The sequence below is a fragment of the Amblyomma americanum genome, chromosome 8, assembly GCF_052857255.1.
Source record: "Amblyomma americanum isolate KBUSLIRL-KWMA chromosome 8, ASM5285725v1, whole genome shotgun sequence".
Lineage (NCBI taxonomy): Eukaryota > Metazoa > Arthropoda > Arachnida > Ixodida > Ixodidae > Amblyomma > Amblyomma americanum.
The window spans coordinates 59,219,411-59,243,193 of NC_135504.1; the positions used below are offsets into that span (position 1 = coordinate 59,219,411).

A 23,783-nucleotide genomic window follows, 5' to 3' on the forward strand; every position below is an offset into this window, starting at 1 on the left:
AATAGAGAGATTTAGCATACCGGAGACTTACTAGCGGAGACGTATACCGGTTTTACGTTCGTCTGCTGCGCACGCGCAGTGGTCCTACGCAGCCACGCAATTGTCACTGCGCTTGCGCAGCTCGCTTACCTAAAACAGGTATACGTCTTTGCTAAGCTAAAACGTTTAATAGAGAGATTTAGCATACCTAAGACGTACTAGCGGATACGTATACCGGCTTTACGTACGTCTGTTGCGCACGCGCAGTGGTCCTACGCAGCCACGCAATTGTCACTGCCCATGCGCAGCTCGCTTACCTAAAACCGGTATACGTCTCCGCTAAGCTAAACCGTTTAATAGAGAGATTTAGCATACCGGCGACTTACTAGCGGAGACGTATATACCGGTTTTACGTTCGTCTGCTGCGCACGCGCAGTGGTCCTACGCAGCCACGCAATTGTCACTGCGCATGCGCAGCTCGCTTACCTAAAACCGGTATACGTCTCCGCTAAGCTAAAACGTTTAATAGAGAGATTTAGCATACCTAAGACGTACTAGCGGATACGTATACCGGCTTTACGTACGTCTGTTGCGCACGCGCAGTGCTCCTACGCAGCCACGCAATTGTCACTGCGCATGCGCAGCTCGCTTACCTAAAACCGGTATACGTCTCCGCTAAGCTAAAACGTTTAATAGAGAGATTTAGCATACCGGAGACTTACTAGCGGAGACGTATACCGGTTTTACGTTCGTCTGCTGCGCACGCGCAGTGGTCCTACGCAGCCACGCAATTGTCACTGCGCATGCGCAGCTCGCTTACCTAAAACCGGTATACGTCTCCGCTAAGCTAAAACGTTTAATAGAGAGATTTAGCATACCTAAGACGTACTAGCGGATACGTATACCGGCTTTACGTACGTGTGCTGCGCACGCGCAGTGGTCCTACGCAGCCACGCAATTGTCACTGCGCATGCGCAGCTCGCTTATCTAAAACCGGTATAAGTCTCCGCTAGTACATCTCCGGTATGCTAAATCTCTCTAATGTCTTGTAACAAGCGCCACCCACGCTAACAATGTCCTTCTCCAAAGCTGTTCTGGGATATGGGATGGCCACTGTGATGTTACATCTATTCGCAATCTACTAAAGCAAGCAGCTAGGTCTAGCAGAAATAGAGAAGTGTTGCACAAGGGATGGGATGGCCACTGTGATGTTACATCTATTCGCAATCTACTAAAGCAAGCAGCTAGGTCTAGCAGAAATAGAGAAGTGTTGCACAAGGGGATGCTAATCGTTGTACGCGACGAGATAGCGGTAATCACAAAACGTAAAAAAATATATAATTTGCTCGGCGAGCATATTCTTGATGCAATCTGCCGGTTATAGAATATATACGAACGTGATGAGCGCGAATAAGCAATTTCATGTCCTGAACGCCAACGTGCAATAATAGTCACTTATTTGTGGGAGAAAAATAATCGTGAAAACACCCCATGAGAATCTTTGTTGAACAGCTCGATTTCGACGCGAATTTCGATTTTTGAAATAGGGTCCGATTTCTACGCTCTAAAAATCAAAAGAAAATAAAACACGAAAACGAAGGTTTATTCGTTTTGCATATTCTCGCGGAAAAAAAGAGAAGCTTCCAAATTCATGCATGCGCTAATTTGTTGCTCAATTTTTAATAAGTAGCAGACTAACACTTAATTTTATTCTAGCCTAATACGTACTCTGCCTGTGCGTCTACAGCCTACAAATTCCAAACCACACACATTGTCAGCTTTTTTAAGCAGTAGTAGCTGTGACTCCTTTGTTGCATACTGGCTTAAAATGTGTCGGCGACATCTGAAGAAAACGGCTGAGCTGGAACGGTGTTCTTATTTCAAACTGTATTTTTCAGACTGAAGTCTATAGGGCGCTTTTAAATGCCGGAAAAATGGTGACTGTTAAGTTTGGTTTTATTTCTCGGGCCGAGTTTTCAAACATTTTTTTCTAGGAACCCAGCTAACGAAGTTTAAAATTTTCGAGGTTCATTTAAGTGTAAATCCGCGCATAGCGTCGTTAATCAGTTGAGACACTAGTGCGTACTATTAAGAATATCGAATAAGGCGTGCGTTACCTTCACGCAAAGGTTTATAAGCCGTCGACCTATTCGTCGCACTCCAAACGGACGTTGGGTGGGGCTAAAAGAATTCTCGAGAGATGCGTGGAAAGTTCTTCGCTCAACTAGGTTGATCTCGCTTCGCATTCCAGATCATTGTCGAAGTTTCCCACAGATCCAACACGGTGTCATATAAGTTTTTAGTAATGCGCTCTTTCAATAAAGCATACGACGTCATTATCTGTGATACGATGCCTTTATTGTGCCACGTGTTTCAACTTAAGTGAACCAATGTTTTTAAATAGGCTTTATCAGGTATGAAGGCGGCTTCTGCGGCACAATAATACCTGCGTTGGCAGACATGAGAAAATATGTAAATAATATTAACTAATTAGCCGCCTAACTAACATGAGATAATTCAATTTTTAGCTATAAGAGTTAGGCTACTTGTTGCAATTAGATACTCGTAGCGGGTCGTTAGTAATAGCCATATCAATTTTTAGAATTTCGGAGACGCGGTTACCTTCGCCGCTGTGGCTCCACAAAATTTGGCTGCATCGCGCGAAAATACGTGCGCTTTCGAAAGCCATGGAAGGAACGCAACCCTTACAGTGCACATAACTAGTCGGAAAAGCCGAATTTTCTCGAGCCACAGCGGCGAGGGTAATCGCGTTTTGGGAATTATAAAAACTGATATGGCTATTACTAACGACCGACTACAAGTCTCTAATTGCAACCAGTAGCCTGTCATAGTTAAAAAGTTAATTATGAGAATTATCAGAAATTATCAAAACCTAACTAGTTACCATTACTTACATGATTTGTGATGTCTGCCAACGCAGGTATTATTGTGCCGCAGAAGCCGCCTTCATATCTGAAAAACCCTATTTAAAAAAAAATTGTTCCACTTAAGTTGAAACACCCGGTATAATGTCTATAATAACGGCGGGGCCAACAGGTGTAACCGAGGAGGCGCACTTGCGTCTGCGCGTCCAATGTCACTGCGTCCACGGTTAAGTAGCCTGAAGCAATGCTGTGTCAATCTGGGTGGCCGAGTAAATGACACTGCAGCTTGGCGCGTTTTGTTTCACTTGTCATTCTTGGCTGAAGGAAATTAGTTAACCGATGCTGTACTACTACGGTGGTACGTGTGCAAGGGGCTTTCTCCTGGGTTTCTGGCATTCCCCTTGGCTTCATATTCAGCTGTCGGCGTAGTAACGTCGTCACCAAAAACTCCCGTATAGCCACATTCTGAAGGAAGTGTGTGTTCCATGTGGGCGATAACTCTGGCAACATTTCTTATTCTTTTTTGTGGTTGCTGTGGTTGTCAGCGTCGCTGAACTTACCATGTGCATAATTAGTTGGACGGGAGTGATGAAGCGTCTCGCGCTTCAGAGCAGCGCGACCCTTTAATGCCCTATGATGAGACAAAGAAGAAGGGGATAAAGGTTAAATAGAAATGTGTTCTCGCTGGCTACCATTCCTTACTAACTATGGGAAAGGGAAGAGGGGACGTAAAAGGGAAAGAGTAAGGAGATGGATGGGGTATGGACTCCAGGTAAGTACATGCGTACTGCAAAGCCGCAACCTGCAGCGCAAGACCTGAGGCAGCCGTCGGCAAGCCTTCGGGGCTGACGATTGGCGTGGTCATCGAAGTGCCATATGAAAAGTTTACAGGAATTTAGAGGGACGCCTGATTACCTTACATGTTGGCAATGCAATAGCTAGTATCAGAAATGTTTTATACCTTCCAGCCAGTGTAAATTATGAGGAGGTATGAGGAGGAGGACGGACTTTAATGGAACAGGAGAGGTCTGCCTGGTCGCCGGGTATGGTGACGTCACTTGCCTCTGGCCAATGGGCGAATATTATGGCCGACGGCACATTTTTCTCCCCGATGAGGCATTTAATGCTATCGCATTAACGCGTGCCTGTGCGCATTTCTTTTTATTCCTGTGAAGATCTGTGTATATACAGGCAGTGCGGAAGAACGAAATTTTTCAGAGAAAAAAAATTTCCCTTGTCCTGGTTCTCTTGTGTCGCGCAGAAACATCGCAAGGACGTGAGCAACTTCGACAAGCAGTTCACGAGCGAGAAGATCGAGCTGACGCCCACCGACAAGCTGTTCATGATGAACCTGGACCAGACCGAGTTCATGGGCTTCTCCTTTCTCAACCCGGAGTTCGTGCAGCACGTCTAGCCTATTTATTACCACCGCACCCGACCACCACAACGACGGCGGCGCCCTCTCTCTCAGGACCCCGGCAACAGCGTCCGCTCGCGCACCGACCGCGGTACTCGGGGACAAGTCTGCGTGGCGGTGGAGGCGGGAGGGTCGTGCGTCCTGGTCTCGTTCCTACTTCTATACACACACATATATGTATACTCAATACGCTGCCGCCAGGAGGCGAGGAAAGGACGCGACCGAAGGCCCCCTTTTTTGTTGCTATTTTTCAATGGGCTCTCCCCACTGTTGTCCTCTGTGCTGAGGTAGCGTTATTTAAATGCGAGGTAAAACCCGATCCGTTCGTTTAGAGGGCAAAACTGCCGCGAAGAAGGCGCAGTTGAGGCGACAGCGCTGAGTAACTGGTGGCGACCTTGAACAACACTGCTTAGGCATTCAAGGCCTCCGCACGCTGGCGTGACGTCACGCTACTTTAACGGCTGGGCTGGAAAAGCATGTGCGGGCAGCTGGCTCACGCCGGTTGCATCCTCCCACACAGGACTTTACTACAATCGCACGGTAGCGATCGTAGGCTCCTGGGGAGGGCTTTTTTGGGGAGCCTTCGCCCTGTTTTCCTGGTGGTGGCGTTCGGCCGCGAAGCATATCAAGCGCCAAGTCTCGAGTTCCCTTATGTCTCAACGACACGATGGCCGTTTGAGGCGGCCGCGTGTAGAGTCACTGCCACTCTGAAGTTGTCCCCGAGTGAGCGCGCAAGACACAATGTGTCCGAGTGTGTATACCATTGTGGTGTCTATCGGGGCGCGTCCTTGGGGTTGAAAAGTGCATCCCGGTGCCAGCTACCTATATGACAGGCTAGCTGGGAGGCGCGTCGGCGAGGCGTCCGCCCCGGGCGCAGGGCATATATGACCAAGCTTCACAGATCGAGCTTGGCACCCGACTTCGTAAACCGAGCTTCAATCCTGGCTTCGCAGAGCCTGCTCTGAGAATGCTTTGGCTTCCTTCGGCTTTGCCGGCTCTCTTTTCCTGCTTGCGTGTGTCTTTACGGAACCTTCCCGAAACCAGGCGCTTTAAGATGGGGATCCGCCTGGACCTTTCAGATGTGTGCATGAGAATGCTGTTAACGCCTCACTGCGCCCACTACTACTGGCCATCTTTGACGAGATCTCCGCTCCCGTGTAATGATTTATGCAACTCTCGGTCACAACTCTTTCTCCGGTTGAACAATGTTGTTGATGGATGCTGTGCACGTGGCCCCGCGCTGGAGGTCTTGTGTTGGCTTTCCATTGTCTTCATTCTTGACCGTCTCAAAGCAGGGAGTATACCTTCTGGCCGCTGGTCCGTTGATTTTTCAGGTCAAGCTGGCAGCCTTTTTCGCTCTTGCGGAGGTGACGTCATGTTCTTTAGTCTATTGGTGAATTCCAATCGCAGGCCCGGGGCGGTCTGCACGCTCTGTGACAGAGCGCCTGATTCCGGCGCAGAGCGCGCGACCTGAAATTGCGATTGGAGTACACTTGCTCTGGCCAGAGCATGCAGGCCAGAGCATGTAAGGCGCCGCTATCGCCGCTGAAAAAGAACGTCACGCAAACTTCCGGTCGGATCCTCCGATTTCGGCGGAGCAGTCCCGACTGCTCCACGGAGCAATCTCGGCTCGGCAACCGCTCCCTGTCTACGATTGGAAGACTCGATCGGGGCCTCAGATCTGCGTTTGGAATGCAGTTGCTCCGAAAAGGGCAGAAAACGTTGCTCCAGAAGTGCTCCAACTCTGCGATTGGAAGTCACCATATGGTTATAACCGACGAGCCCTGTAAGCCAGTGGAGTTGTTTGATGAGCGCACAAAGGTCTCTTGGCTTGAGTGATACCTTCAGATATTGTCACACTAATCTGGCTTTCAACTGCTTTAAGTTATGACTGACAGCACATCAAGCTTTTGCGCGTCCTTGAACTTGCTCCGCCAACTGGCAGTAGCGCCCAGGGACTAAATGTTCTGGCGCTTTCTTGTACGCACCTGCTAGCGTTTTTTTCTTTGTTTGTTAAAGTGCCACCGAAGTCGTCCCCGTTCGGTATATGCCCTTCCATTGAACGTGCTTGCCCTGGAAATCGAAAACTTTGAGGAGATATAGATCAGGGCTTGATAGCGTGTGGTTTGTTCACGATCCGCGCTTTCTATTTTGCGTACAATTGGAATACTGCAATAATACGGCGGTAGGTAAACCAATAAAAAAAAACTCACGATATAGTGCTGGTTCGAACGGACGCCTATAGCATGGAAGGAAATCGCGACTAGAACAAAGACCCCCCCCCCCCCCCCCCCCCCCCCAACGCCGCGGTTTGCAAAAGTTGAAGTGGGCGCCCAATCTTTTGTTGGCAAAGTGAGCTTCTGTTTCATCCTTCTATATTCTTACTTTCTCGCTTTGCTTGACATCACTCTCGCATTCTCCTCCTGTTCTTGCAAGGCCGCATCGCTCTGGCTAATTTCTCATCATCCTTGCCGGCGTGAAAAACAAAGAAACAAAAAGCAAAGAACGAGGAAATCTTATTCTGATATTTGCTTTATTTCGTCTTCGCTGTAGTTGTACGGCGTTCGATGAGGGCATAAACGGGGCTTCAGATAAGGACGGGTCCTTCGCAGAGGCTTGGGTATTCTTGAGAGCGACGAGTGCCAAACGCGGCGATCAATATCCGCCTTTTTTCGCAAGATGTGGCGCCCTCTGTCGAGTGGCAAAAATTCGCCTGCTTGTGGTTTAAAACAAACGGAAATGGGTGACGCAGGTGCGATTTGGTGCCGCGAGGAGCCAGCTGCGTCGGCGAAGTTGGAAGTGTGTGCGTGTATGCTTAGGGTGACTCAATGCCAGCGTCGCCGTTTTCGGGTGGAGACAACTTAAGCGACACCGCCATATTGAATCACAACTGGCCTCTCCCATGTATCGCGAAATGCTCGACTGGTAGCCCAGTGTAGCTCTCGCTGCAAAAGGCCGTTCACGTTAAAGCAATTTGAAGCGCGCCGAGAGCATGAACGGTGCCGTGGCAAACGCTAGCGCCGCTGATCCCGTGTGATTGAATATGGCGGTGCCGCTGAAGTTGTCTCCACCCCGGCGGCGCTGGCATCGAGGCACCCTATGTATGCTTGACAGCTGCTGCCATCTGTCGCACGCGCCTGTCACTAACATGAGCTGCGCATGCGCTTTAGGAGCAGAAGGTTTCTTTTTCAACCAATGCAGCTGCAGGTGAAGGGGCGAAAAAGGCGGATTGGATGTGTGGCTATCAGTTCCCGTGTTCGTTTCGGTCGAAGTGTGACAATTTCTAGTGCTCACTTGGGGAGCTACTGTGGTCACGGATGATTGTGTGTAGAGTCTGTGCCTCAGTCCGAACCTTTTGAAATCTGCTGGGTCTAGACGGCGAGTTGTTGCGGTTGTCGGAGATACTCACGTGGGCCATTGTGCCGGCACTTCTGTGCCGCTAGTCGCGATTATCGGACGCTTAGCACTACGTCCTAACGCTGTGTTTTTGCGGACTTTCAACATCGGATTCAGTTGTTCGCTGAAGTCTGCTTTATTTGTCGGCTGGTGTCAACATCGTAGCTCTTTTGCAGTGGCAGCCAACGCTTGCTCTGAAGAAGTGAACGTCTTATCAAGGTTGAACGGTTCTCCATGACATCGGGCTCCCAAAGACGTTTCTAGTAGTCGTGCCTCAGGAGGGCTGAGGTCGTTAGCTCGCGCGTGCTGCGATAAACTTTTGATTAGCGCAGATGTGAATCTGATTAGGTGATCTCTGTAGCGCTGAGACTTTAGGCAGAAACATAGATTATTGGAGCGAACCACGCATGCGCACGGCGAGGCCTTCGTACAGCTGGAAGCAGGCTTGTCTGTCCGCCGTAGACCTGTGTGATATAAGCAGCAAGAAGGTGTGCAAGAATTAACGTAGAATATCGCGGTCTTCCTTCGCCTAGTGGTGGCAGTGGTTATCGTTGATAGTAAAGATAACGATCAGCGAGAGAGGTTGAATCTGCGGACGGAATGCGTATATGCTTTTTTATTCGGGTGTTTATGGTCCCTTTCAAGTGCCGGCGGCGTTAACTGTTTCGACCTGGGGACTTGTCCTGGCTTGGGCCACCAAATTCCCTTCTTTAAGCAGCTGTCCAGAAAACCTCAAGTTCTGCACTGCTTCACATTTTCGCGGTCTTCTTTATCAAGCGCTTATTCCGCCAGAAATAGCGCGGTTGAGGTGTCCGCCGATATGTGAGACAGATACGGCGCCATTTCCTTTCCCCAAAAACCAATTTTAAGAAATTAAAAAGACACTTGAATTATAACCGTGAGGTGAACGACCGTTTGTGGCTTGACAAGTACTCCCTGTCAGAGCATCAGCGGATAACGAAACCACACCGGCACGCCACCCTTGTTCACATCTGTTTCCTATATTTGTATTAGTTGAATGGACCTCGCCAAATTGGTGAAACGGCAGTCAGCTCAACTAGCGTTTTAACGCCTCGCTGTCGCCTTGCTTGGCAATCGGGAGCTTCCTGTTCTACGTTTCACGAGCGTGCCACAGGGTACGCCGCAGAATTTTGTGATGTTTTTGTGATGAGTATACGATGTGATACAGTTTGTGTTACAATGACTCGAAAGCACTTGCGCCTGCCTCCTGACTGAGAGTTCATCTATAGTCTTATCAGAGAGTGTGTCGTCATATATGGCAACGCTCATCGTAATGAATACTAGGATAGACAAAACATGCTAGTGTTATCTTAATTAAAAACGACTGAGTTCTCTTGAGAAACTATTCGCTTCTTTAAGTATAAGTCTATAGCACTAAGGCATGCTGAATTCATTGAATTTATTATTTGAGGAGCTATTGCACTTATATTTTTGTTTTCAAGGTAGTCAATAGTAAGCCATATGGTCCCACTGGGTAAATTCTCGCACACAATTTAAAAGACGTTCACTGTGCTATCAAGGATATTTCAGGCTGATGATCTCACCGACCTTGCTTCGTGGGCAAAACCCCTGTTTCTTGTTGGCGGTGCAGTCGGCTTGCGTAGTTAACAGTGGCAAGGGCAACATATTTGTACGCTTCGAGCAGGAGCTAACATAGGCGCAGCTTGGGTCATTTCGACAATGTCAGCAGAATGCAACAGTTCTAGTCGATATTCTTCGAGAACATTCGGGCGTTCTGTGATTACAAGCTCCACATTATTTTTGGTTTGTCATTTCGAGTCCAGCTTCACATGTGTGGGCACCGCACACATGCAATGGCGCCCTCCTTTTCTGTTCAGTCCGAATTTCGGATGTCTCCCCTGGAGACATGATTGTCATGCTTTGCTGCAAGCTTGCTTGAATCGAGATATTTTTTTCTTTGGATAGGCTGCACTCGAGACATCCGTCAACGCCAGGTTCAGAGGCGACGGCACACAATTTCGTCGCGAACTTTGATGTGATCCTAAATGAGGACTGATGATGTTTACCTACGTTCCATTCTAGCATAGCATCCTATTTGCGTTTGTGCTGTTCAGGTACAGCAAGTTACGAGGAAGTGGTTCAAGGGAAACACGTTACAACGAAGAGGTCTCAGGAAAAAAAAAAAAACGCGCGTGAGAATCATTACTTGAACTCCCCCAGGACTGGCATGCCTGCACCGGCGGGTCCTCCGCCTGCATGGCAACGTTGATGTAAATTTCCCCTCGGTTTTTTAATGGTGGAATTCGGAACAGGGCGTCTTTTATTGCGGTTTAGTGTTTCGTGCGCTGCCTGCTCTCAACTATCGGGGAGGACGGAAATCAATTGTGCCGTGCTTCTTTGTTTTTGCTGGTATTCTGGCGTGTTTTGACAAGAGGAACCGAGGAGGCATTAATGTTATCGCTCTTTCACGGATGCGTTCAGAACTGTCAAAACGAAAATTGCCAGTTGTTGACCGTACTAGTTTGAGTTGACACCATTTGCCATTTCGTAAGTGTTGGGCTGGCGATGCGGAGACTTACTTATTACTGTGATGTGAGGTGCCTCGCTAGGTCAGTACAGCGCCACACTAAACAGGACTGTGTATGACGTGTGTCCACCCTTTCTGACGGTACACATTGCACTGCATGCTCCTGGGGCAGAAGAGTTTTAGAGCTCTCTCTTAGCTGTCACTGTAAAGGAGCGTCTCGTGATACATAAAGTCTAAAATTATAGATCTGCATAAATCTAAACGGCTGGAGTGCTTTGGTCAGAACGACACAAGCAAGCAGACTTCGTTGACCTAGTTTCTATAGACGCTTAACGAACGCAGGAAGCGAGGAAGCGGTCATCCTTTATTTAGGATGATCTCACGTGCCCAGCTCCGTTCCACAAAACCAGACATCACAGAGCAATGACATCAGCTACGGCAACCCTGCGCCAACGTTCATAGTAGTGTCAGTATGGCTCCTTGGCTTGTTGAGGCTAACCGTGCGTGCCTGTGACGCGAACATGCACTTTCTAAATTGTAGCCTGCTAAATTCTGAGCCGAAGCCATAATTCCGTGTCCAGTGTCAATTTCCTCTTATCTGTTCGCCCACAAAGCGGATGGGTGGGTAAAACTCTTCATTGGTCGCTATTAGACCATTATAGAGCCAGGATGGGTGGACCTCTTAATGCTGTCGATTCTGTGAAGGTAAATGTAGTCATCTTCATTCTCCCTATGCATTACTTTGTGGCGTTAAACATCGACGCAACCTAGCCATAGCGCATGCTATCATCCACCAGAGGCAAACTGTTGTAGCAGAAAAAGAGGACGCTTTCATGTGCGGCCGTCGGTGCGACATTTGTAACTCTTTGCGGCATTTAGCAATGCCATGTTTTACGACTCGCTTACTAGCACAGTTAAGGCTCTAAGTTCGCTATAAAAATTATTCTACCAAGTTGTTTTCCGCACCGTGATAGCAGCTAAAAAAAAGGCGCACAGTGTCAGTCGCATCTACCGGCTCTATAAAGAGGCCCACTTGCCCTCATCATGGCGACTGTAAGTAGCAGTGTCACGTGATAAAGCACGTGACTAACAAGGTGTTTGTAGGCCACCTTAAAGATAGATCGTGTCGCCTTTATGTGAGTGGCTGTGTGGGTTAGCAACTCAAACATGACTTCTCGTACTTAAATTTTTTTTTTTTGTGTACTGAACATGATGAAACAGCATTGTCAAGCTAGAGCTCCATCGCTCATTGCAGCCATCTTTTCTTCCCTCTCCGCTATAGGCGATATCTTAGCTTTCTGCCCTGCATTTTTTTTGTTTGTTTCATGTTAAGAATCTCTTGCCATCACGTTAGAGCTGGTAATCAGCTGCTGGTGTCAACAAGTAGTAACTAGTGGCTTCTGCGTTTTTTTTTTTCGTTTTCATCTGATATCGGCTTCTTCATCTGCTCGGTCAGGCTAATGCAATTGTGCAGTTTCAATCCTATTGTTTTTTTTTTGTTCTCCCTTTGTAACAGCCTAAAGTGACGAGTTGCTGGAACAAGTGTCTGGGGGCAATAAAAAATAAGAAAAATTCGAACGGAATTGGTATGGAATTTTTAAAATGTCTGAAGTTAGGCAGGTCCTTATCTTGGGCGACGAGGCACCTTTTTTAAGCAGCCAGCTTGCTGGGTGGCGGAACCAATAGAAAAGTAGAAGCCAAAGCACTAACTCGCTCTCATCTAATTATTTACTGAAGCGTGTGGGTAATACCTGTCGCCCAACGGGAATAGACGACAAAGGGACCAAGCACATGTGAGCCCATGCCTAAGAAATTCGCTTGGGCGTTAAATTAGACGCTCTACACGCTGGCAGTGGAAATGACTACACGGCTCAGACCAGCTAGATCTTACCGATGTCACTGCATACTCGGGATTGACGTTAATTGTGTCACTACGGAAAGCAGATTAGAGCAGAGATCAACCGCCGGTCGTAAATTTCAAAGGTGCACGACCAGTAACTTGTTTCTGCGCATTCTTAGCCTTTGCAAGCTAATTCTGTGCTATATGCGCTCGTTGAACTGACTGTTACAATTCCTCGAGCGCTGTGACAGTCTAGCATGTAGGTTCTTGCAAGCGATTACAAGATGTTAAACTGAAACTTAGTTGTCTTAGCCTTGGCAAGCTAATTTTGTGCTATATGCGCTCGTTGAACTCACTGTTACAATTCCTCGAGCGCTGTGACAGTCTGGCATCTAGATTCATGCAAGCGATTACAAGATGTTAAACTGAAAGTTAATTTTTGCCTAACACGATATGTATACAGCCTGTCGTTGATCGTAGAAATTTTCACGAGGAATTTAGTTTGCTCTCGTGCGAAAGAGGTTGATATGGTCGAGTATGTTTTTTAACATTTATTTTTTTCGGTCACAGAAGTAGCAAACCAAAACAACTGCATAAAATACAGACACGGCTTCTGTCTTGACAAAAAGTCTCATAAATTTTATGTTTTTGGTCTTTGGGACCTGTGCAGGTCAGACCTCGGAAATTACGGAGACCGATTCGTGCGCCAGTGTTCCGCCTCTGTATTCGTCTATAGTTCTGTCTTACCTGATCATGCTTCATTCGACCCTCCTATCACCTGTACGTTATAGGGAGAAGTTCGTTATACATAGAAATGTGCACGTCTCATTTCAAAATGGTGTGTGGAACGCATCTTCGTTTCGATGAGTATTCATTTTTTTCTTATCATAGATATCTCCTTGCATCACTCCCCTGTCGCATCAACCCTAATAATAGTAGCTGGGCTCTTTCGAGCCAGCTGTCACCTATATCCGCCCGCCACCAGGGTTGTGTTCCCGCATTAAGCTTTCTCGCGCAATAAATTTGCATTTTGAGTGTCCACACCTGTAACGGCCTATGTTTATCCTTGCAGATGTGTTTTGGGTTCCCATAATTCTAAGAAGACCATCAGTAACGCGCACCATGGTTCCAGTCGTTTCCGCATTTGAGACGCTGATTCAGAGCTTCTATTCCCCGCAAGCTCTTGTTACTGTTCACGCTGACGAACGAACTTTGTTTTCCTTTTGCTTTGTTTTTCTCTCCAAAAGGCCATCGCTATTTTGTAGCACTTTCCACCTAACCATGCACGTGCTGGGCGAGGAAATAATGCTGACGTAATGGCTGCCTTCCTGTCTTTGTCACCAGTAGGTGGAGGTACCATTCAACCAGGAGGTATTGCAGCGCTTGTTAGAAGAAGCCTCCGTGGCGGTAGGGTGGCAGAGTTCTCCGATCGTGCTAGTGCTTAAAGTTCCCGTGACACGTATCAAAATCGCGGTGCCCTGATGGGTCCATAACTCAGAGGCTCGCTGCGTGCCCCACCACTGGCGGCGGTCAAACCAACTGCCCACTGTCCGTTCAAACATATGTGTGGATCAAGAAGACAAGTGACCACTCGTTACCAATAACTGGCTGCCCTCGTTATAGGGAGCGCCACTGTCTGCTGGCCGCTGGAAAATGCTCATGCTCGGTCTTTGATTCGGATTTTACTAGCTGGTAGGGTTTGAGAACTTTTAGGTGGTGTACACTTTCTAATATGTTCCTGAGGCCCCCTGCTTTGTCTTTTCAGTTAATGCAGGCGCCGCGGACTGGTTGGATGTAGTGAAAGGCGGCTCTCCAGCCGTAATTACGAGAGCTCATGCGGTGTGTAACAAGGCTGCTGCGGCTACCGAGATCGCTTCCCCATTGTTACGTTCGAGAGGTGATGTCGCTCTCCTTCGAACACAACTGTGAATGCACCGTAGTTAAGAGAGTTTGTGATGTGTGTAACAAGGCTACTGCGGCTTCCGAGTTCGCTTCCCCATTGTTACCTTTGAGAGGCGATGTCTCCCGCTGTGTCGTGTACGGGAAGCTTGGTTGTCTTTCAACGTACACGCCGGACGTTTTCCAGCCGCTGGCGCTTCGCTCCTGTCGGCAGCGTCCTGCCCGCTTTCCTCCACTTGCAGCGATGTGATCGGGACCCCGCGTGCGAGTCGTGCTGGCTCTTGTCCGCTATCATATGGAAAAGTTTGATGCACGGAGATACTCTCGTATATACCATACCCGCTCGGCTGTTGGCTGAACACTGCAGGTCTGTCTTAGGTCCAATCTTCCGCATTTTTGCCTTACGCTAAATACCTTCTCGCCTTACTATGTACAATTCCAAGCCTGCAGCCCTGCATGACTTTGCCCGAGACAGCGGACGTGCGACGCTGTGGTGGCACCTTCGCCGCCGACACGCCAGTGCACTTGCTGGAGCGTCTCTAGGACGCTACCTGTCTCCTCGGGCTCTTGTGCCGAGATCGTTCCTAAGCCTCGTCCCGGATGTTAGGCCTATACGGGAATAAGAAGGGAGTGAGCTGTTCTCTAGCCCACTTCTTTTTGTGGAAGGATGTGCGCTAGAAGACAGTGTTCTCCCTTTTTAATCCAATATAGGCGTATTCCTGTTTAGAGCGCATGGAGGCAAGAGACGGCTGGAAGGGCCGCGGACCACGCATGGTTGCATCCTCATTCGTATCCTCTCTATAGCTCACTGCAATGTGTACGTGAGATGAAATGTTTCGAGATATCTCCAGAGACTCCCTCCCGTCTCCTGGGAAAGCGTCTGTACCTTGAGAACGCCCCATTGAAGGTCCCATCCGATCGAGTCGTCTCTATGCGCTCAAACGATCATCTCGGGTCGCAGCTGTGCTTTTTGTTGACGTTATTCCGTGTGTCAGAGGACGCGTGTTCATCTTTTCCGTTAAGTACGCTGGTATTGCAACGACTCACCCTTTTAGGATACGGTGTTGTTGGAAGATATATACGAACAATTGTATCATAGTCTTCATTCCTTCAAATGACTGACGCCCGCTGCCCTGAGCTTGTTGAGGCCGGCGATGAAATGAAAACCCAGTAACCGTGTACTTACTTTTACCTGAAGACTCTTAAGAATCCACGAGAAATGCCCGCTATGCATTTTAGCGATACAACTTCCCGTTGGGGTGGAGTGTGCCAAAAAATTGTGGTGCTTGTAGCTGCCCGCGTCGATCGATGCTGATTTGCTGTGTAGTAGAAGGCAGCGCGGTTGTATGCAATGTCTTGGATGCTTTGCGCTACGCGACGCTTCCTTGAAACGCGGAAAGCAGGCTTGAGGCTGTAAGAACAGCTTTTCCTTACTGTTAAGCTGCAAGTAATACTATTATGTACGTATCTACTACGTTGGCTTTACTACCACTACTTGTCCTGAGATCTCAAGGCGCAAAAAATGCGTGCTGATAGATGCCTCGAAGCAACTTCTCCCGCGTTGGGACTTGTTGTGTAATCCTCATGCTTATGGCATTCTGTTTTTCTTCACATCAAGGTTTTGTCACTGCTGCCAACAAGCTTTCGCGGTATTGTTTCATGCTCTAACTCACGCTATGCATGTAACAACCTCATTCGTGTTATTGACGTCATCGGCTTTCATGATAACAAGCTCTCTTCCGGTTTGTCACTGTTGAAAGGAAATTCACTCAAATGCCATCCGCGCGACTGCATTTCCGTCTTGAGAAGGCGGAATCAAGCGCCGTTTAAAAATTGCCCTGACTGTAAACTCCTTGTGTGTGTGTGTGTGTCCTGGTGAAAGGATGCCTTGTGAACAAGTAAAAGCTAACCGTACTTTGTTTCTTTGACGCTTAACTTGCACTGTGCATGTCTGCTGTGAGCTTGAGGAAGAACACCTTGTGATATAGGCGTTCACATCGTTCCATGGGGAAGTGTTTCAGTCCAACCGTATTCGTCCTATATCCACACCAAACTGAAATAACGCCTCTACGTCTTTCTGTTATCCTGTCGCGTTGATGCTCGAGTTTAGCATTGTTCAAGCAGTCACTTTCTGGTTCGTCCCAGTTAAAAGCTCAGTAGGCGGAATCGCTACAAATGCATTACAGGTTACACAGCGTGGCTATCATACTGGCATATCACTGCGAGACAAGTAGGTCTTTCGTTTCGAAAACCGTGCCCGGATTGGCTCAAAATGTCTAGGTCTGCTATTGATTCTGTGTCCTCTGGAGTCGGACGCATGTACTAACTAGTGTGCCAAATGTTACAGCTAAAGAATCCAATGCCCGACTCCACCTTGCTGTTTGAAGAGAATGAATGCCCTGAACAGGGGTGGACTCAAGACACCCCATTGTGAGGAGGAAACCGCGGTGAACTTCTTTTTTTCTGGGGGACGAAAGAAGTCGAAAACATACATGGTTCCACTAAGACCCCTCCCCCTCAACCGCTCCCTCCAAGACGTGACCTATAAATTCACCCCTGGACCTGACTCCTCAAAAGTAAATAGGTTTTACGATACAGAAACGGTCCATCCCAACTTGTACGAATACAGAACTCCGTTAACGCCGTCGCCTGCTAGCCACCTTGCTTGCTTGCAGCACTATTGCCAGCTGTGTGTCTTGGGGATCAACCTAATCTGAAAGAATGTTGCTCATCCAACTTTGAAAGTCGTTTAAATGAGCTCCCTATCCCGCGGTTCAAGAAATAGGTTCCCTTCTTATTTTCCAAGTCGTTCCCATTGCGACAGGACGGGACGGCACAGAAACGTCTGTGTGAACGATGCCCCAGTTTGCGCAAAGTGCGACAAACTATAGGCAATGCACGGCATCCCGTCGAGGATCTCTTCGTGTGGTCCTGAATCTGTTACCGTCTCTCCGGACAAAACGCCAATGGCATTCAATGCTTTCTTTCGACAGCGCAGCTTGTGCAAATCTCTTCCTGCCTCTTTTCTCGCAGACTTCCTGCTCTACATGTTAAGAACGCTTGTATGAAACTTGTCAGAAACTTTGTCGCGTGAAGAAAGCAGTAAATGGAGGCAGTTGATGTGCGACAATTTTAGACTGTGTCCGCATCGCGCAGGGAACGTTGCTCTTGTTGCTCTAAGAACCCGACCGCGAGTCGGGTGTCGCAGTTGTGTGTGCGGCTCACGCACTAGAAGAAAAAAAAATGTCTGCCAGGGCTGCTTGTTATATTTTGAGTCGTGGTACGTCACGGGCGAGAACACTATTATTAGAGAGTTATAGCACAGCGCGATCCGCAATCCGCCACCGCGATCCGCTTCCGCAGGGCACCACTGCGTACGCGCTGATTGTCCCGACACAACAGGCGGGCGCGCAGCTGACGGCAACGTGGCGCCATCTGGTGCCGTCAGGGCGTTCTTCACACGCGTAGTGGCGCCTCGCGCAAGCGGATCTCGGTAGCCACTTTGCCACGGCCGGACTCGACTCCGCCCCCCGCGGAGAGGAGAGTCGAGTCCGGCCGTGACTCTGCATGCACAGATCGCCCCGAGGGCACCAGATGGCGCCACGCTCCCATTAACAGCGCGCAAGCCGGTCGCGTCGGGACCAAACAGCGCGTGCGCAGTGGCGGGCGTGCTACGCAGTAAGCGGTAGCGGTGCGCGCTGTGCTGAAAGTGTCTATCAAGAGACGTTAATTATGCATAGCGCGATGCGCCTTCCGCTTCCGCGAGGAGCCCCGACAGGCGCACACTTGCTGTTTTGCAGGTACAACTGGGCCCGGGTCCGGGCTTAAGCGGAACGCGGATCGCGGTATGCTAAATCTCCCTGTTGCCGTTGAGTCGCGTATGTTGCATGTCGAGCTTGAGCCCACCACCACCACCACTTGTGTCTGGAGATGTCCCAGTACGCGAAGGAAAACAAGAACTCAATGCGCTTGCAGACCTGATCGGTTGCAAGTGCGCTTTGTTTAAGGGACCACTACAAAACAGCATCTGTTTTGCTGTTTCTCGAAGTGTGTATTTATGTAGCGGACTCGTCGGACGTGCGTGACCACAGAGCCTTGTTGTCTTTTTGCTTACAACACTGAGCACTTCGCATTAGTTTTTCTTTCATTGGGAGACTACAGGCATTTAGACAGTTAAAGATGCTGTGTGAGGAAACACAAGACTGCCTTTTGTTGTGAGTTTGGGTCAAAGCTCACATCAGGTGCATTCTGAGGTATGAGTCTATGCATGTACCATGACACGTACTACTGATGTCGTTTGAGTGGATTGAATTTGTGGCATCGATCTCCTCTCCGGTCCATCATCCCCCAGGGAAATTCACTGCCGTGCTATCCGCGCATCTCATTTTCGTGTCCAGGATGAAGAAAGGCCATTTGAAAATTAGCAGGAATAGTGCTTTTTTTGTTGTTATTCCGCTGAAAGAACGCTATGTGAACGAACAAAAGCTAGTCGTACTTTCTGTCCTTCGATGCTTAATCCTCATAGTGCAAGTCTGCGATGATCGTGAAGCGGCATATGGTATGATTAGTTCGCGTTAGTCCGTGGAGGGATTTCAATCCAACCGTGTACATTCTATATCTGCACCAGATACATCCATTTGTAGCTTGAGCTAACGACGACATAGTGACAGGAAATAGCCAGTATTAGAATAGGTTGACCCCATCGGTTAGGGTGATAGGGCAATTGTGAGGTGCCAGTACGCATGCGCAGAACGCTACCCCTGCTATTCCCCTATCTCCCTAACCGATTCAGTCACCCTGTTCTGAAACACCCTAATGTCACGTAGGATAAAGAGCGGGCTCACGTACACGAAAAACATGCCATCTATAATACTTGCGTGCAATGTGTTCGCCTGCTGAAGCATTTTACGGTAGTACAGAATAGGCCTAACATCTATATAACTGCTATGCTAGCAGTGGACCAACTAATGTACTGTACTGGGCCATAGTTGGCGGGGAATGCAGGAAACGGGCACCGCATGACACCAGAACGCAACTGGGACCGGGATTTGGTGACGTGTGCGTGCTTTTCGAAAGCATCACCGTCTATAGCTCTACACACCGGATTTTCTTAAAGCAGCACCTCTTCAGCTATATGAAGGCACAGCGCACGAAAGGCGGGACTGAGAAAGAGACAAACACAGCGCTGCGCTGTGTTTGTCTCTTTCTCAGTCCCGCCTTTCGGGGTGCTGTTCCTTCATTTAGTACCATGTACCGACTAGCCCAGACAAACACCTTATTGCAGTCTTCAGCTATCCCTGCAGGCTTTTAGAAACCGGACGAACATTGTAGTCGTTAGTGATTCGTCTGCAGATTCTTTAGCCGCACTTAGCTCGCTGCTTGAACCCCTTCAGTCCCGACTCGCGACAGTTGACCACTGTTTCTCGCTCACGTTGTTTGGGCCAAGTCCTTCGACTGTAGCGTCAAGTTCTTGCGCTGGAACGGCACTTCATTTGCTGCACTGCTACATCGGCGTGCAGTTGCGAGTCTTGGCGAAGTGGTCACGTACGTTCGACGTGTGCGGTAGTGGTTTCAAAAGCGTGGGTTGTTTCTCTGTTTGGCGTCGCAGCCGCGTTGTGTTGATGCTTGCTTCATCCTCCTGATCCTTTTCCTTCCCCATCATCAGTCAGTTGCTTCCTCTCCCTCCCCCTTCGCGTGCCCTGCGCACGGGACCTGTCTCCCATGGAGGTGTCTCTCTCTCTCTCCTATCCCCTCTGCCGCAACCGCCAACGCTTCCTCTCAATGTTCATCGAACAAATAAAACGAAAATTATGGTTTCTGACTGCTGCTTCGGTTTACTCGCGATCAGGTTCGCCTCACTATTACTGGGTGCTAGAAAGCCGCCTTGTTGGTACAAGTACTGGTGGGCTGAACAAGGCCCTGCTGTTGGTCGCTGAGCAGTAGGGACGCGAGATGCTTATATACAAAAGCAGGCAGCAATGAAACCAATCGCTTAGTTCAGGCCTTAAGTCCTGTTATAGCGCCCCAAACACGGTACATCGTAACCTTCTGCCCTGCCTGTGAGACGGCCATAAGGTCTGCTTTGTTGGACGTTCATTTAATCGCTCCACTAGTTCACGGTGCTAGAACAGGGGCTAGTTGGTCTTGCATCTTGTCTACAGCGCGCTACTTAATAATAATCATTGGTTTTTGTGGAAAGGAAATGGCGCAGTATCTGTCTGATATATTGTTGGACACCTGAATTGCGCCGTATGAAGAGATAAAGGAGGGAGTGAAAGAAGAGAGGAAGAAAGAGGTGCCGTAGTGGAGGGCTCCGGAATAATTTCGACCACCTGGGGATCTTTAACGTTCACTGACATCGCACAGCACACGGGCGCCTTAGCGTTTTGCCTCGATAAAAACGCAGCCGCCGCGGTCGGGTTCGAACCCGGGAACTCCGGATCAGTAGCCCAGCGCCCTAACCACTGAGCCACCGCGGCGGGGCAGCGCGCTACTACACAACACAAAAGACAGACGAATCCAACGGGAACAGGCGGTCCCCCGCCCCAGCGCTCGGCTCTCCAGGGGGGCATCCCGTGGGAAAGACAGCCTCGACTACGCCACGCAGTTTGCCCCAGAAAAGCCGAGCACGAAGCCGGGGGGAAATCTTGTGCTCTTTAATCCTTGACTCCATGTACGCGAAAACTCACGCGAACGCGAAGGCGACGGCGGCAAGCGACGCCGTCGCGCGAAGCAAAATGCATGTGTCGCTTGCCGTGTCGCTCGGATCTGCACCCACAGAAAATTTCGCTCGTCGCCCGGAAGTCCCCCACGCGACTGGCCAATCAGAGCCCCCCAAAGCCGTTTCCGGTTTGTCCACGGTTTCTCACGGGCACATCTCACGAAACCCTACCAGCCCGTCGTCTTGGTCATCGCCACCGCCGAGAAAATATTTGGTTTTGTAGCTGAGAGGCAGACCCGCATGATTTAAATAATTAAAACAATCTACTTGTTGGGTGCGGAGGGCTAACAGCATTTGGAGCGGGCTACGCGAGCGGGCGTACTGCAGGGAGAGATGCGTGTCGAGCCGCGGGTACCGGCGCTCGATCCACCGTGCCGCTGCGCTCCAACTGTGCAGAAACACTCGCGGCGCGCATTCTCAGTGGTATATTATAGTTTCCTCACTTACAGTCAGGTTGCGGTGACAGTTTATGGGAGTGTTTTTACTAAGCCGGCGTGCACAGGCACCGAACGAAAGCACACCTCCCCCGTGAACCCGTGATGTGACTTCGTCTCCGCAAGCACGCCTTTGGCTATCTCCACTACCGCTACACCGCTGCCGTAGAGGAAATATTCCTTTGGCCCTGACTATGAGGCACACTCACAAAATTTTAAGAGAGAGAACAGGTTACGGGCGTGTTTCTAAGCTTGAGTGCGCAAAGCACGGAATCCGCTGCGCACGTCGCGGGTTCGCGTCGCCTGCCGCATTCGCTTGCATGGAGGTTGCCCACAAGCGACAGAGCGAACGCCGCCGTCGCGTTCGCGTGAGTTTTCGCGTACATGGAGTCCAGGCTTAAGAAGCTGGTGAGTCCGCGACGGCACTGGGGATCGAACCCAGAACCTTCCGAATGCGAGGCGGATGCTCTATACCACAAGGCTACCGCTTTGATGCGTGTTTCATCGTCTTTTGTGCTGTGTAGTAGCGCGCTGTAACACTAGTTCAACCTTCGCGGGAAAAAAAAAGATAGGGGATGATATGCGCAGACGTAGGGCTGGCACCTGCATGTTGTTCGTTGAAGATGTTCCTTAAGGCTCTCCAATGAGGGTACAGCGCACGGGGGGTGTGGGTCGAGGGGATGGCAGGAGGGGATGGCAGGAGGGGGTTAAGGTATGTCCTACTTGCGCATTCAATTTCAGTATTCTTTTAAAAAAATAAAGGGTTTCGAAATTTTTTGCGTATAAAAATTTCTTCCAGCTCTAACCGTTTTGCAGAGTTCTCATGTTCGCTTGCCGCCCTCTTCTGCTAGCTGTTTCTTTTCTCATTCTCTGCGCCTACACCCTATGGGCACTTAAAACTGGATTAGACGTCCTGGGGATGTTCGAGACGTCCTACGGACGTCGAATGGAGTCACACTGCCCGATTGGGCAGTGAGCGTCACGTGGACGTGGTTCTACTGTCGCCTTAAGGCCGACTCACTCGACGGACCGTTAGCCCGCAGCCCAGGCCTCACACAGCAGTAATAGCAGTGGTTGATTGAAAGACTACAAAAATGAAAGAAAAGACGTTGCAATCCGCGTTCCATTTCCGCTCCGAGAGGCTCGTGCTTGGCCAGCGTAGAGAGAAAGGGCCCGGGCATGTCTAATCCACTTATCGCCGCTCCTACGATCATCATCTTTGCACGCGGCGATAAGCAGATTTATCAAGCTCACTGTCAATCGCGATGCTAGTTTGCGGAGGCTGTTTTCCCAGCAATAAACGACACCGATTGGCACTGAGAGGTCACGTGACGCCTGATACGCGGGCCAATGATCAGTCGTGAGAATCGGCCTTTAGGGCATGCCACTCACGCGACGTGTTCGCTTGTGGCCTTGTCTGAAGGAGGGCGCTCGTTCCGTGCACCTCTCTTGGGTCTCGGTCGTCCCACACTGTGAAACCCTCGCTAAAAAGAGCACCACGATCGCCGCGGGCCCTCCATCTATACAAGGGCACCGAATGAAAAAAGCAAACACTAGAAAAACGCCGTATAGAACTGCGGCGAAGTGACAATGTGTTGTATAATAATTGAAGCCTTAAACACGTCAAAATAATTTAGATGCACAGAAATAAATCCAGATAGATCGCCAGACTGTTGAAGAGGAAAATAAAATGATCAGGATGGTAGGTAATAATTTTATTTAGACCCACTTCAGTGGATCATGTGAGGCTGGGTGAAGGGGGAGGGGTGTTGAGCAGAACGGCGACGGGCCCTCGGGCCGCTCCAGATGGCCGGGCACTGTTGGGCCGCGGCGACCTTCAAAACCCAGCCAACGATGCGGAGCTGTTTCTCAGCCTGTGAGCTGCGCAGAGCAGCCTTCCATCGCTCCTGCGATTCAATCCCTTGGAAGGGAGGTTATGATCAGCACACCATGACACTAATGAGTGACTGCGGGAGTGGAATATGTGCTATTATAAGTGACTGTGCGCATACCGGGGTAGATCCGACAGGTTTTAGGACATTATTGACATACAAGTGACGCTACGGTGGAGCAATTGCCAGAAGAATAAGCAAGGTTAATCCCACCTGTAGCATTGAACACCTCAACTCAACTAATGAGAATAGGCTCCTCTCATTTATACAAGAGGAAAAAAAATCAGGTGTCAATGAAACCGTAACATTGTATGCTGTCTCTTCTCTTTTTCTCTACGGTGTGTGTGCGTGCGTGCGTGTGTGTAAAAGAAACCACAAATTTATTACACATGTACACACCGAGCTTTCTGGCGTGCAGTTCTGGAACGGGGTCTATGGTGCAAGGGCTATGGCACGGGGCATGCGTAGCAGAGTTTTTTGCAGGGAGGTTTTGCACTCGGCGCTATTATGCCACACCCAACGTTAAATAGGCAACCGCAGGAGATCCTCCGCGAGACGCGACGTATGTATGCGATGGCGACGGCCGTACCTCATACCGCTGCCGCTGGTGCAGCCGCTCTATAGTTCACCAGAATATTACTCGCAGGAAGCGATGAGACTTGGCAACAGAACGGCGTGTTTACAATGTCGCCGCTTCAAGGTTCAGTCGCCGCGCGTTATCAGGGAATGATAACTACACTCTATATAGCGCCCAGTTTTAAAGACTAAACAGCGTATATTATCGTTAAAAATGATACGATACATTTCTGAG

General features: G+C 49.3%; 1 protein-coding gene and 1 non-coding gene across 2 annotated transcripts in view; one reads left to right on the top strand and one right to left on the bottom strand.

Annotated features, from left to right (window-relative positions):
* The window catches only part of Pkc53E (Protein C kinase 53E), a 139,615-nt gene extending 127,875 nt beyond the window's left edge, over window positions 1-11,740 (top strand). The window contains exon 11 of the mRNA XM_077634895.1: window positions 4,126-11,740. Within this exon, the coding sequence (XP_077491021.1) occupies window positions 4,126-4,278 (153 nt within the window). The 3' untranslated portion in view covers window positions 4,279-11,740. The remainder of the gene's footprint in view (window positions 1-4,125) is intronic.
* An 8,592-nt stretch (window positions 11,741-20,332) lies between these two features.
* On the bottom strand, window positions 20,333-20,404 carry TRNAS-ACU (transfer RNA serine (anticodon ACU)). The gene has a single exon. It is a non-coding gene; the product is annotated as a tRNA-Ser (tRNA).
* Between the last annotated feature and the right edge of the window lie 3,379 nt (window positions 20,405-23,783).